This window comes from Peromyscus leucopus, chromosome 2 (assembly GCF_004664715.2).
Source record: "Peromyscus leucopus breed LL Stock chromosome 2, UCI_PerLeu_2.1, whole genome shotgun sequence".
Lineage (NCBI taxonomy): Eukaryota > Metazoa > Chordata > Mammalia > Rodentia > Cricetidae > Peromyscus > Peromyscus leucopus.
The window spans coordinates 57,153,069-57,165,759 of NC_051064.1; the positions used below are offsets into that span (position 1 = coordinate 57,153,069).

At 49.1% G+C, this 12,691-nt stretch overlaps 1 protein-coding gene across 3 annotated transcripts in view; it reads left to right on the forward strand.

Moving 5' to 3' along the window:
• Tmod1 (tropomodulin 1) overlaps positions 1-12,691 on the forward strand; it is a 75,768-nt gene that overhangs the window by 59,673 nt on the left and 3,404 nt on the right. For all 3 annotated transcript variants that reach the window (XM_028882797.2, XM_037202589.1, XM_028882798.2), the window contains one exon: positions 9,579-9,723. In XM_028882797.2, the coding sequence (XP_028738630.1) occupies positions 9,579-9,723 (145 nt within the window). The remainder of the gene's footprint in view (positions 1-9,578; positions 9,724-12,691) is intronic.

Sequence of the window (12,691 nt, forward strand, 5' to 3'; positions counted from 1 at the left end):
CCTCTTCTATCCCCCCTCCCTCCCTTCCTCCTCCCTCTCTCCTCTTCTTCCTTCCTTCCCTCCTTCCATCCCCCCTTCCTCCTCCCTCCCTCCTTCCATCCCTTCCTCCCTCCTTTCTTTCCTCTCTCCTCTCTTTCGAGAGCCACTACACCCTTGCCTTCTCTGCTTAGCCCCCATAATTCCTCCAAGCCTTTCTGCCCAGAGAGAGCTAGGTATGTCCCTGTGGTTCCCCTGTCCTTCAGCTTCCCCACGAGCTTCTCAGAAGATGGCACTGTGTGGGAGTCTTTTCCTTATCTCAATGCTCAGCCTGGTACCTGGGCCTCATGGGTACTCAGTAAGCAAGCTTGTCCTGGATGGTTGTGCACACTGTTAATAGCACAATGAGAGGAGGCAGAGCAAATCTCTGCAAGCTGTGTGCTGTAGAGAGAGCATGTTTCTGAGTTATATAAAGAGGCTGCTATGAGCCAGCAGCCTTCCTGTTATGGGAACTTGCTGCTGCATTGGGCTGGGCACCTTTCATATACTGCAAGCCTTGATTCTACCTTGACCCTGACTGCCTCGACCTTGTTCCTTGGCCATTGCTGACTCTGATCCCCTGAGGGTGGGAAAGGTAGAGCAGATGGATCACAGCCTGCAGCAGTACCCTCCCCACCAGCTTGGCTATTCTGGCGACTTCTGTCCTGGCCAGGAAGGAGTCAGAGCCTGCACAGCATCAGCTGAAACCTGACTCCCAGGGCAGACCTGTCAACCAAGCGATGGCTGTTATCAAGCTGCCCACCTGCCCTGCTCAGCTGTATTCCACCTATGCTCCCGGGGCACAAGAGAGACCATGTGCTGACCATTGCCTTCACCCTGGCCAAACACCCTAATGTAAGAACATCCGCTGCCTCAGCCTCGGTTTCCGCTCTTGTAAATGAGGATAATTAACCACTGTCCTAAGGGAATTACAGAGCTGAAGGCTGACAACATTGATGAATTTTAGAATCACTATGTAGTTGTCTGGGAGTCCCACACACTACCCAGAGGGTGAGTGCTGCATGCGGCCGCTTTGTGTCCCTGGCCCCATTCTGTGCTCACCCGTAAGTGACTCTACCTGCCACATGGACTATGGTAACACAGTGACAGAGGAAGCTCCTGACTCAGGTCTGTGTGACTCCAAAGCCCACCCATGGTGCCAGTGGGGTTCATGAAAGGACTGTGGTTTTGTGAGCTAGCCTGGCCTCTCTCTTCCATTCCATCCTCTTGGCCATGCTGGCCTCTGTGAAAATGAGGTTACAGTTGAACCTTCCAGGAAGCCACAGTGGGTAGGAGGGGATGTGGGTGCAGAAATGACCTCTGTATCAGGTGCTCTTGTAGGCCAAAGATGGGGTGGGGCTGGGTGAGGTCCAGTGGAAGGTGTGGCCATCGTCAGGAGCAGGGCAGGGAGGGTATTAGGGAGAAAATAGCACCGGAGAGCTAACCCAGAGAGTGGAAAGTGACTCAAAGGGAAACGGAAGTCGGGGTACCCAGAGGAAAAGAAGAAAATAGAGAGAAGGCTGGGGAGAGCTTGGAGCCCATCCAGGCAGGACTTTGGGGGTCCAGAAGAAGTCTGTGGGGATTAAGAGGCAAAGGGCCTTGTGGGTAAGCCTGTAGGCTCTGCTCTGACAAGATGGCTCCTGGCTGGACCGGGGTGGGGGGAGCGGGCATCAGGTGTGAAGGGAAAGCTAAGGATAGGCCAGCAGAAGCTACAACCACGGACCTCTGGCCCCAGGTGGCACTCCTGCCTGGGTGGGGGCTGGTGGGGAGGGGCCGAGGGCTTCAGGTTGGAGGCTTCACTGGCCCAAGCTCAGGGAAGGACCATGCCTGTGTTGCAATGTGTCCCAGGAGGCCTGGACACAGTTGTCTTCTCATGGTGGCCTGGCGAAGGGGGGGGGGCAGGAGGAGGTGACAAGTGGCTTTGATTTATTCAAAATCCTCCTTGGTTCGTCACCGAGGTCCTTGAAGGCCAGAGTGTTTGCCTCAGTCCTTGGAATTGTAACCTGTGTTGAGAGACTCTCCCTCTCTCTCCTTTTACGGCCAAAGAAAGGGACTCGGGGCGTTCGACACAGGGTGACATGGATGCTGAGGCGCTTTGTTTACTCCATCGCTTCCCGTTATCTCTAGGCAATGTTCTGCTTCTGCCCAAAGCTGCCCAGTACCCGGCGAGGGTGGGGAGCAGCCTCAGGAGCCCCGAGCTGGCCTGAAAAGTTCTGAGAGTGTCTCACCAGCTTTCTTTTACAGCTGGGGAAACTGAGGACCTGAGAAGGAGTGGGCTTGCTTTAGTCACAGGCCGTTGTCCGAGACAGGGCTGGGCTGGAGTGTCAGCACCCTTGCTGTGTGTTGGAGAGGAAAATCCCTATCCGGCCCAGGAAGTAGGCTCTCACCACAGGGTGCTTGGAAACCTCCAGCCCAGGCCATATCGCCCCCCAGCACTGCTCTGCTTGCTTGAATCTCCTCCCGCCTCCCAACAGTGATGTGCCCGGCAGTCCCGCCCCAGCCCTTCAGCGTCCCTCAGAATAGATAAGACCTGGGAACACGACCCCTCCAAATGAAGATGTATTCACCATCTGGGCATATTGATTACAGTCCCGCTTTCCCCTCCCCTATGGGACAGGGAGGCTGCTTGGTATTTTGAACAGAAGCCACATCAAGTAGATTATGCACTCATGTTGTTTTTTCCAAGTTAATTTGTTCTGGCTTTTCTCTAATGTGACGCTGTCTGGGAGTATATCAGTTATCTATAGCTATGTGACAAATGACCCCAAAGCTTAGCCTCAGAGTTCTGGGATAAACCAATACTCATCAAATTTGCTCAGTTTCCAAGTGACAGGAATCCAGGGCAGCTGAGCTGGCTAGCTTCCCCCAGAGCATGCAATTCAAGCAAAGAAGAAAGTCCCAACTGTCTTTGATGACCCAACCTTGGAATCAGAACAAAGTTCTGACATTTTCTTTTAGAAGTGAGTCGATAGGTGAAGCCCACACTCAGGAAGGTGATGGACTAGGTCCTACCTTTTGAGGCAGGCATACCAAAGAATTTTTCAGACCTATTTTTAATACTCCTTTGATAATTTCAGAAAATATATTTTGATCATATTCACACCTAACTCTTCCCAGATTCATTCTCTACTTCCCTACCTACCTCATTTTTTTTTTTTGATAGAACATAACCAGTGGGACCCTGTCTCAAAACAAAATAGAACCCATGGATGACACCCTTCAAGAAAACTGACTCTCTTCCCCTAGACACCAGCCGTCTACAGCTCCTCAGCTGGGGAGGGAGCTGTGGGTCCCTCCTCCCCCATTCTAGACTGCCGACTGGCTTGGTCTTGTGTGGGTCTTGCACGGGCACCACGGCCGCCGTGAGTTCGCGGTGCAGTGTCCTGTCCTGTCCCGAAGACGCTGTCTTGCTCCAATCTCCCTGACCTCTGGCTCTTAGACTCTTTCAGCTCCCTCTTCCATAATGGTCCTTGAGTCTTGGGGCACGAGGGGGGGGAGGGGGATATGATGTCCCAGTTGTGGCTGAACACTCCACTGACACTTATTCTCTGTACTTTGGTTCTAAGTTTCTGCATTAGCCACCATCTATCGCACAAAGAAATGTCTCTGGTGAGGTATGAAGACTGCACTAACATAAGGGCAGAAAGATACAAGTTTAAAGGGCAGTTAACACTATGTCCGTTTAGTAGAGTAATAGTAGTTGTTCACCTCTGGGTTCTGGGTGCTGGCCAACCCGGCTTCTTGGCCAGATTTACAGTACCAGGCATGTTTTTCCTCCTGGGGAGTGGGCCTTAAATCCAACCAGAAAGCGGGTGGTCCCCACAACATGTGTGCCTGGATTACACCTGTCAACCTGTGTTGCCAGGACAGCCATTATCACAGTTTTTACAGGGTCCACAGCTGGGAAAGGCTGTTGACGACTCTCCCCAACTTCAGCAGCCTGCTTAGGACTTTCAAGTACTATGAAAGCTGGCCAGTGAGGAAGAATCTCCCTGGTCAGGACCAGTCTGATATCTCCACGTCCTGTGACCAGACTGTGTGGTGTCTTCAGCAATGTGGCCTTACCATCAAGTTCTGGTGGGCAATACAGAGCGATAGCAATAGCCTATGTTGTTTTGGGGGCATCTCGGAGACACCCCTGACTAACAACTCAAGGGGAGGAATTCCACATCTGGCACTGGGCTTTTTATTTGGCAACCTCTGGTTTCTGGAATAAGCATTATCACCTGTGTAGAATAACTCTGACTAAATTATTTTATGTGAATGTGTGTGTGTGTGTGTATGTGTGTGTGTGTGTGTATGTATGCCCACCATGTATGTTTTCCACAGAACAGCCGCGATGCCAATTCAAAGTGTGCCCCTCTCTCAACCCAACGATAGCTGACTGTAGAGTAGTCTGTCTTCCCCAGCAAAGTCCACTGGGCTGCCATTTGTGGACACAGCCTACAGCCTACCCTGCAGCATCTCCAGGGCATCCCAAGGAGCAGTTAAAAAACAAGGCAGTACTTCTCTTGTACTAGCTTGGGAAGGCCTCTACAAAATAGTGAACGGAACAGGAAGTTGCAGAAAATAAATAGGATATGAATCTATTTAAGGAGAAAAGAACAACAAAACAACCCAGCCCTGTCTATTTCTGCCCTGTATCTTATCCCCAGCAGTGTGGCCATGGTGGGGTGGTGGGACTTCTATGGACAGGGGGAGGGGGTAAGGGGTAGGAGGGTGGGGGGGTGATGGGAAGGAGGGATGGTATGAAGGAAGACTGTTCACGTCTCTCCATCCAATCATTTGAATGTTAAAAATGAGATTATATTTATCCACAAATGATTTATTTCATCCTCCAGTAAATCTGAAAGGAAGCCAGAGTACTTCACTGCCCAAATCCTGCCAGCACAGTCCCGGCAGCCCGGCCCTTGGTCTCTCCCTTGGGGCTTCTTACTGCCTTTCACCCACTGTCGAGGTCTGAGGTCACTCTCCTGATCTTTTTATGTCACCCAAGTAATCCCTTCATAGGGTCACAGCCTGCAGCCCTGGGAGGTTGTAGAGGTCATGGAGTCCCAGCCTTCCCCACCAATGATGTTGAGGAAGACTCTAGAAAGAGGCCGCTGCCTTCTTCTTACTCGCCTCAGGGGACAGAGGTCTCCTCCTTTGCTGCATGGACTCTGGATGGGAAGGCTGCAGTTCTGCCCTCCTGGCCACCTGTGGCTTTTCTCTCTGTCCTGTGTCTGTCTTTGAGCTTCCTCAGAGGTCCAAGGTTACAGCTAGAGACCCTGGAGCAGATACCTGTGTTCAGCTCCTCTGGTACCTGGTCAGTTCTGGGATTTGTGAGAAAATTCCACTCCAGTGCACTTCATTTTCCTTGCCCGTAACACAAAATTCTGTTCAATGGTGTGTGTCCCGCAGGTGGATGATGACGAGACAGTGGGTGTGTACCCTTCGTGGTGTCCTTGTGATTTTGCTTGGCACACTGTGACCGCTGCTGAGGAGTGCTGCCATGAAAATAAGTCAGGCCTGAGTGGTAGTTCTGGCTCCTGCCAGCTCTTCTTCCCTTCTCTGTGGTGTGAAGGGTCCCTGGATCTGAGAAAGAAGCAAGGAGGAAGGTCCTTCAACATCTTACTCAAAGATGTATGGGCTTTTCCTTTTCCAGTTCTGGGCATCAAACCCAGGGCCTGTGCAGATTAGCAGCTGCTCTCCCATTGGGCTCCATCAGCAACTCAATAGGCACATTTTCTGTTTTACTCCTTAGTTTAAAAATAATGGTTTGAGGCTGGAGCTATGGCTCAGGGGCAGAATGCATACTTACCATGTACAAGCCCTGGGCTTGGTCCATAGCACCACAAAAGAATAATGGGAGGGAGGGAGGGAGGAGAGGGAGGGGAGGGAGGGGAGAGAAAGGAAAGGAAGGAAAAAAATGAGTGTAATTTAAATTTTTCACTCCAGGAGGCTTGCCATCATTAGCTTGAGAGGATCTTGTACCCTCTTACACACCCAGACATGTCTGCACATATCCCAGGGAGCCTGGTTACCAGTTTGAGAATCTGAGACTTCTGTAGTCTTTCCAGCCTAGACGAGTCAAGGCCATGTCTTGGCTCATCTGAAGTCTGGCTTCCATCTCTACATGCTTGTTTACTCTCAAGATGGAGAGGTTACTGACTGCCTGCCCTGCTGGCCTCCCCAGGATGTAGGCAGGTAGAGAGAGAGAGAGAGAGAGAGAGAGAGAGAGAGAGAGAGAGAGAGAGAGAGAGAGAGAGAGGAGAGAGAAAGAGAGGAGAGAGAAAGAGAGGAGAGAGAAGAGAGGAGAGAGGAGAGAAGAAGAAGAAGAAGAAGAAGAAGAAAAAAAAAAGAAAAGAAGAAGAAGAAGAAGAAAAGAAGAAGAAAAGAAGAAGAGAAGAGAAGAGAAGAGAAGAGGGGAGGGGAGGGAGAGAGAGAGGCAGGCCGGGGAGAGGAGTGTTTGCTGTGGGAATGAAAGGGATAGTTCACATGAAGGGGGCAGTATTCATCAAGTGGCATTTTCACAGAGACAGCCCTCATAGACCTGGCCACTCCCTTCCACCAGGTCAGACCCATGGTTTTGAATCTAGCTCACTCCAGTCCAACAAGGCTTTCTCAGCAAGTGACCTAAAGAAGAGGCCTCGTTTCCTGCTCCACGAGAGCTAGCAGCCCTGTCTAAGGCCCTCAGATGGGTGCTGCACCACCAGGTTTTGCTATCCACGGCTCAGGACTGTGTCGAGTCCTCTAAGGAAAGGCCCCAGCTCTTCCTAGCATTCTCAGGAGCTTTGCAGCTGGGCTGATGCAACTCACCGATGTCACTGCCTGCCGTGGTCCCCTGTCCCAGCCCCGTCTGAGCAGAGATGAGTACTAGGGAACTCAGCACAGAGGAGATCGCCATCAAGGCCTTGACCACAGTTCTGGTTTGTCCATTTGCTGGTGGGGCTGTTGTGTCCTCCAGACCCGTGGCTGGTTTTGTGTGCCAGTGTCTGTCTAGTTCACTTCCACGGAGCGTAGTGGAGAGACACTGGGACCCCTGTGTTGGTGGGGGTGGGCATTCAGGATGTTTGCGGGTTTGACTGCTATGGATAGTACTGTAGGAATTAATGTGCATGAGTGAAATTACTGGGTCATAGAGTAACTCCACTTCTACCTCTGAAGAATTGTCAAACTTCTCCACAGCCGCTGGACCATTCCCTCACCTCATCAGTGGGTCCTACCCTCTCCACATCCTGCTGCCCCCATCTGTCCCATGGTCCACAAACCCAGTGTTCAGGCAGCATTGTCTATGGTTTGGGTTGCATTTTGGTTAGTTACTGACGAGGGTGAGTGTGTTCCATATGCCTACTGGCTGTTCAGAATCTTCTTTATTAAAATTTTATTTTTACAGGTGTTTTGCCTGGGTATATATGTCTGTAACCAAGTGCATACCTGATACCCATGGAGGCCACAGGGCATTGAATCCCCTAGGACTGGAGTTCCAGATGGTTGTGAGCTACCATGTGGGTACTGGGAACTGATTGAGCCCAAGTCTTCTGGAAGAACAGCCAGTGCTCTTAACCACTGAGCTATCTCTCTAGGTCCTCATACATCTTCTTTAAGGAACTTCTGTTCAAATACTTTGCCCACCTCTAATTGATTTATTTGCATCTTCTTTATATATTGTGCATTCTAGACACTAGCATGTGTGATGTATATATGTGCACACATGTATATGAAAGTGCACCTGCTCATGCATACACCTGTGGACTCATCAGCTGTCTCTCTGGTTGCTCTTTATCTTTTGAGATGGGGTATCTCACTGAATCTGGAGATGTCACTTTGGCTAGAGTGGCTAGCCAATGAACTTTCAGGATCTGCCCTGTTCTAGAAGCATAAACGATTTACATGTTTGTGAAACCCAACTCATTGGTTTTCACCTTCTGTTGTTTGTGCTCTAGGTATTACACCTAAAGAACCAGGGCTAAGGTCACAGACTTTTGCACCTGTGTTTTATTTTCAAGTATTATAGTGTTAGTTTTTATAGTCCGGTCTTTGGTCCATAGGCCGGAGAAGGCCTCTGGGTGTTCTCCTCTATTTTCTGCTTACATCACTTTTCTCACCTGCCAGTACAGCTTCAAAAAAATAACACAGAGACTTATATTGTTACACTTTGTTGTTTTTGTTCTTTTTTATTTTAATTTTTTATCTTATTTCGTGCTTACCAGCATCTTCACATGCTTCTTGTGCTCGCATCTGCATCATTTTGCTTCTGTTTTTTTTTCTTCTTTTGTCCGCCTATCTTCTGCTAGCAAGCCTCAGGTTTTATTTATTGATCATCAGCCTGACACAGCCAAGGCAGACCATCCAAACCTGCACTCAGCCATGTCCTATCATCCTCTGCGACCTGCTGGTAACGAACAAGAAGCTCCACAACATACAGCATCTTTTATCTCTGCTTTATCCTCTGAGACAGGGTCTCTTATTGAACCTGGAGACCACAAGCGATTCTTGCCTGGCCTGGTGTCCGGCCAGCCCCAGCGAGCCTCCTGTCTCTACCCACCACCCATTGCTGGAGTTACAGATGCTCATGGTTATGCCTGGCTATTCACATAGGTGCTGGGGATCTGTACTCCGACCCTGCACCTGTACAGCAAACACTCTTACCCACTGAGCATCTCCTCAGCCCCCTTTGAACCATTTGGAATTAATATTTATGTGTGATGTGAGTCAAGGACATGCCACCATGTCGGCTTGTGTCATGGTGGCATGTCCTTGACTCACATCATACATAAATATTATGTATTAATATTTAGATTATGTTGTATTATTAATACAATAGAATTATAATTAATAATATAATTATTAATAATAGAATGAAGGATCTAAATTCATTATTTTGCTTGTGTCAACACATGGCTTCACTGAGTTTTCTTAGCGCCCTTTGTAATGCGGTCTGAAGAGATGTGGGGGTTCATAGCTGGACTCTCTTCTGTTTCATTCAGCATCATGTCTGTCTTACACAGCACCCCAAAGTCTTTAATATCATAGCTTTGGAGTCCTTTTGAAATCAGAGAGTTTGAGTTCTCTAGTATTGTTTTGACTGTTCTAAGATCACTTGCAGGATTTCTAGATCACTTTGTCCATTTCTGGGGGGAAACGGGAAAAGAAGGAAAGTTGAAATTTTGACACGGATCCCATTGACGTCACAGGTCAGTTTGGTGGTGGCATCACCTTAAAATTTTGACACGGATCCCATTGACATCACAGGTCAGTTTGGTGGCATCACCTTATTAGCAGGAACAGATTTCTGGCCCGTGAACCTGGCTGTTGGTTCACATTTCACAGGTTTTCTTTGATGCTGTTCAATGCTCTTGTAGTTTTAGTGTCTTCTTTCTGCCAACACGATCCAACGTATTTTGCTCTTTTTGACATTACTATAATGGGGCTGTTTTAGGTGCTTATTTCTATTGTGTAGAGACGCAAGTGGCTTTTGTTTATTGCTCTTATTTTCTCAGGACTTCCGTGTGGAGAGCGAGTTTAGGCAAAGCACATGTATAATTATTGGTCTTTTACTTTTTCTTTTTTAAAAACCCAAGAGCCAGCCTTTGGGCAACAAAGTGGAAATGGAGATTGTGAACATGTTGGAGAAAAACACAACGCTTCTCAAATTTGGCTACCACTTTACCCAGCAGGGGCCCCGGCTGCGGGCATCCAACGCCATGATGAACAACAATGACCTTGGTGAGTTGACGTCTGCCTTCTGCCTGCTTATTTGCCTGCCTTCCCCCTCACAGGCTGTGTCAGGGAAAATCCTCCAGACATCCCCTGACTCCAGGAGAACGGTTTATGGGGTCAGACTCCTGACTTCCGGACAATCACATCTCGATCTGTGTCTATGCATGTCTTCCCCCAGTCTGTGAGCTGCCTGTCTTTCGGACCAAGGGCCCTTCCTCCCCCAGCCTAGCTCAGCATAGGCTGGACCCAGGGCTCACATCAGCATGTTGGCTAGAGGAGATGAAATTTGACAGTCTATGGGCTCACTCTGGGTCTGCTCCTCTTCTGAAGACCCTTCTCTAGGTCACACTGATTTTTGTTCAAAATCCCAAAGCTCTCAGCCAACACCATTACCAAAAGCCACAGCCCAGGAGATATCACATGGCTCCCAAGACAAAGATGGAAATGTGTGGTTCAAAGAAAAGTCAATGCAGGGCCAGCAAGATGGCTCAGTGAGTTAATGTGCTCACTGGACAAGCTTTGGTGAGCTGAGTTCAGTCCCCAGAACCCACACAGTTGCCCTTTGACCTCCACATGCACACACACACACACACACACACACACACACACACACACATACACACACGCACACACGCTTATAAATAAAAATACAATGTAAAAGCAAGTTACATTCCCTCAGCCTCTGCTGAAGTATCAGTTGACTCGTTTTTCTAAATAGAAAAAACATCTTAGTCCCTTTTGATGATGGGCTGTATCAAACACCTATGCTAGTCCACAGAACTGAAAGGCAACGTCAGTCATCCACTGGCTCCCACATGGTGATCGCTCATGAGTCCCGGGTGTACTTGCTCATTACATGTTCCTGATGATGCTGAGGAGCACAGGATACAGAGTGAAATGAAGGCAGTGTGACTGACGAGGCTGTGGGAGAGTCGGAAGGAAAAACAAGATGTGCAGCTCGTCTGTATTGTTAACTTGATTGAATGTGACATTTACCTGGAGTGCCATAAAGCCACCACCAACTAAATGGCACTTTCTACTGTAGGGAAGAAGGAAGTGTGATGAGCTAAATGGGAGCTGATTTCTGGATCAAATGATGAAGTCAAATGAGTTTTGAAAAGACTGTCTTTGGTGAGGTTTTCATCAAATCCTCACCGCCAGGGCTCTCTGGAGCTCCCAACCTTCCACAAAATGAAAAGAGCCTAACCCGAAGCAGGGTTAGGTGATGAGCCAAGGCTGTCAGATCCCCATGGAAAATTGAGTTGAGTATGCACACGAAAGGTAGCCACTCACAGATCCCGCCCGGAACTCAGACTTACACACACTTCCAATCAAGTTCTTCAACGCGGGAGACATCTGTCAAAGTTCCGAGGCCAGGACCCTGGGGCACAGGCTCCTGCTAGCCAGGGGCTGTTTGTTCATTGCTCATTTCACGGGCTACTTTCTCTAGAGCCCTGAGTCTAGAAAAATGAACTTCTGCCTTCGTTTATCTGAGGTGCCAGTTTTTTGAAACAAAGTAAGAGCAAACATAAATAAGATGCAAAATTCTTACCACAGCACAGAAGTGATGGTTACACCGAATCACTGGATGAGGCCAGCTGCCAGAGCATTGCAGGCCCGGCTGTGATCTGGGTATGAACCAGAACTTTAAAGCCCTGAGTATAGTTATGAAAAGCGATAATCTCACATTTTCCCTAGTTAGGGATTAAGCTTTTGACAGGATCCTCATGCCCACCATCTCAGAGCTAGCCTGGCTTGCCTTCCCTGGAATCACAGACAGAAGCCCCTTCTTAGGCAGGAAAGTGTTCTCACATGCCCAGAGTCCGGGGTGCTACAGGGGCGTACTAGAGTCTTTCTGGATGAGACAGACAAATTGTGAGACTCAAATTCTGGGCCACAGGCGCGACTCCCATCATGAGGACTCCTGAAGGCCACGGTCCCTCCAGCCTGGTGGCTTCCTCCTGCCGCCATGCTGTGAAAGCGGGCCATCACCCATGCTTCCCAGCTGTCTTGTTTTTTTTTTTTATCACGAGAGCCTCCTGCTGGTCTCCTTGGTACCGTGGTTGTAAGCAATGCTGTGCTAGAGCACACAGGAGAGCCCCATGTTCTTCCTGCTTGCATCAGGCCTGGTCAGTGGCCTGGGGCAAGGGCCTCTGCAGTGTTGGGGACACTGAGCCAGGGCCTGCAGCTGGCCTACCTGGCCACATCTTCTCGTCTTCCCCACCCTGATCTCAGAGCTCTTAGCAAACCGCTGTGCAGATGCACACAGGACACCAGAGTACGATTACGGGGCAGGGCGGGGATGTCATCTCCTATCCCCGTCTCCCTGCAGCATCACCTCAGATGACTCCGGTCTCCATGCTATTTATAGCCCAGGCCAGGCCAAGGGTGGCTCGCGGGTCCTCTGAACCTGCCACCGGCACACTCTTCACAGACTCTGAAGCGCAGCCTCCAGGTCAGGGAGCAGAGGCTGTACGCAGGGCAGCAGATTTAAAAGCAGAACACCTCTGCTTTACCACATTCTCAACGCCTTCCTAACCGGCGCTTCCATCAGAGCAGACCTCAAATCAGCTTTTAATTTGTAACGATAAATTAACAAGTTATAACCGTGTATATTTCTCAGGTACAACAAAAGTTTTGAATCCAAGATTAAAGTGTAGAATAATTATATCAAGTAAGTCAGCATTATCTGTCGCCTCAATATTTTTTTCTGTGGTAAAAACATTTGAAATGTACTTTCCCAGCAGTTTTGAAATGTACAATACACTGTTAGTAACTACTTACCAAATTGTGTGACGGTCTCAAAGGAAATGAAAACCCACCTGGTTCTTCCTGCGATGTTAACCTCAGACCACCCTCCCATTTCCATCACCCTCCCTCCCACCACCCGGCCTCTGTCTCCACTAGAACTTTTATGGAGGGTGACTTCTCTCTCTTGGCCCATCATCAAAATAGGAAGACATAACACCCAAGT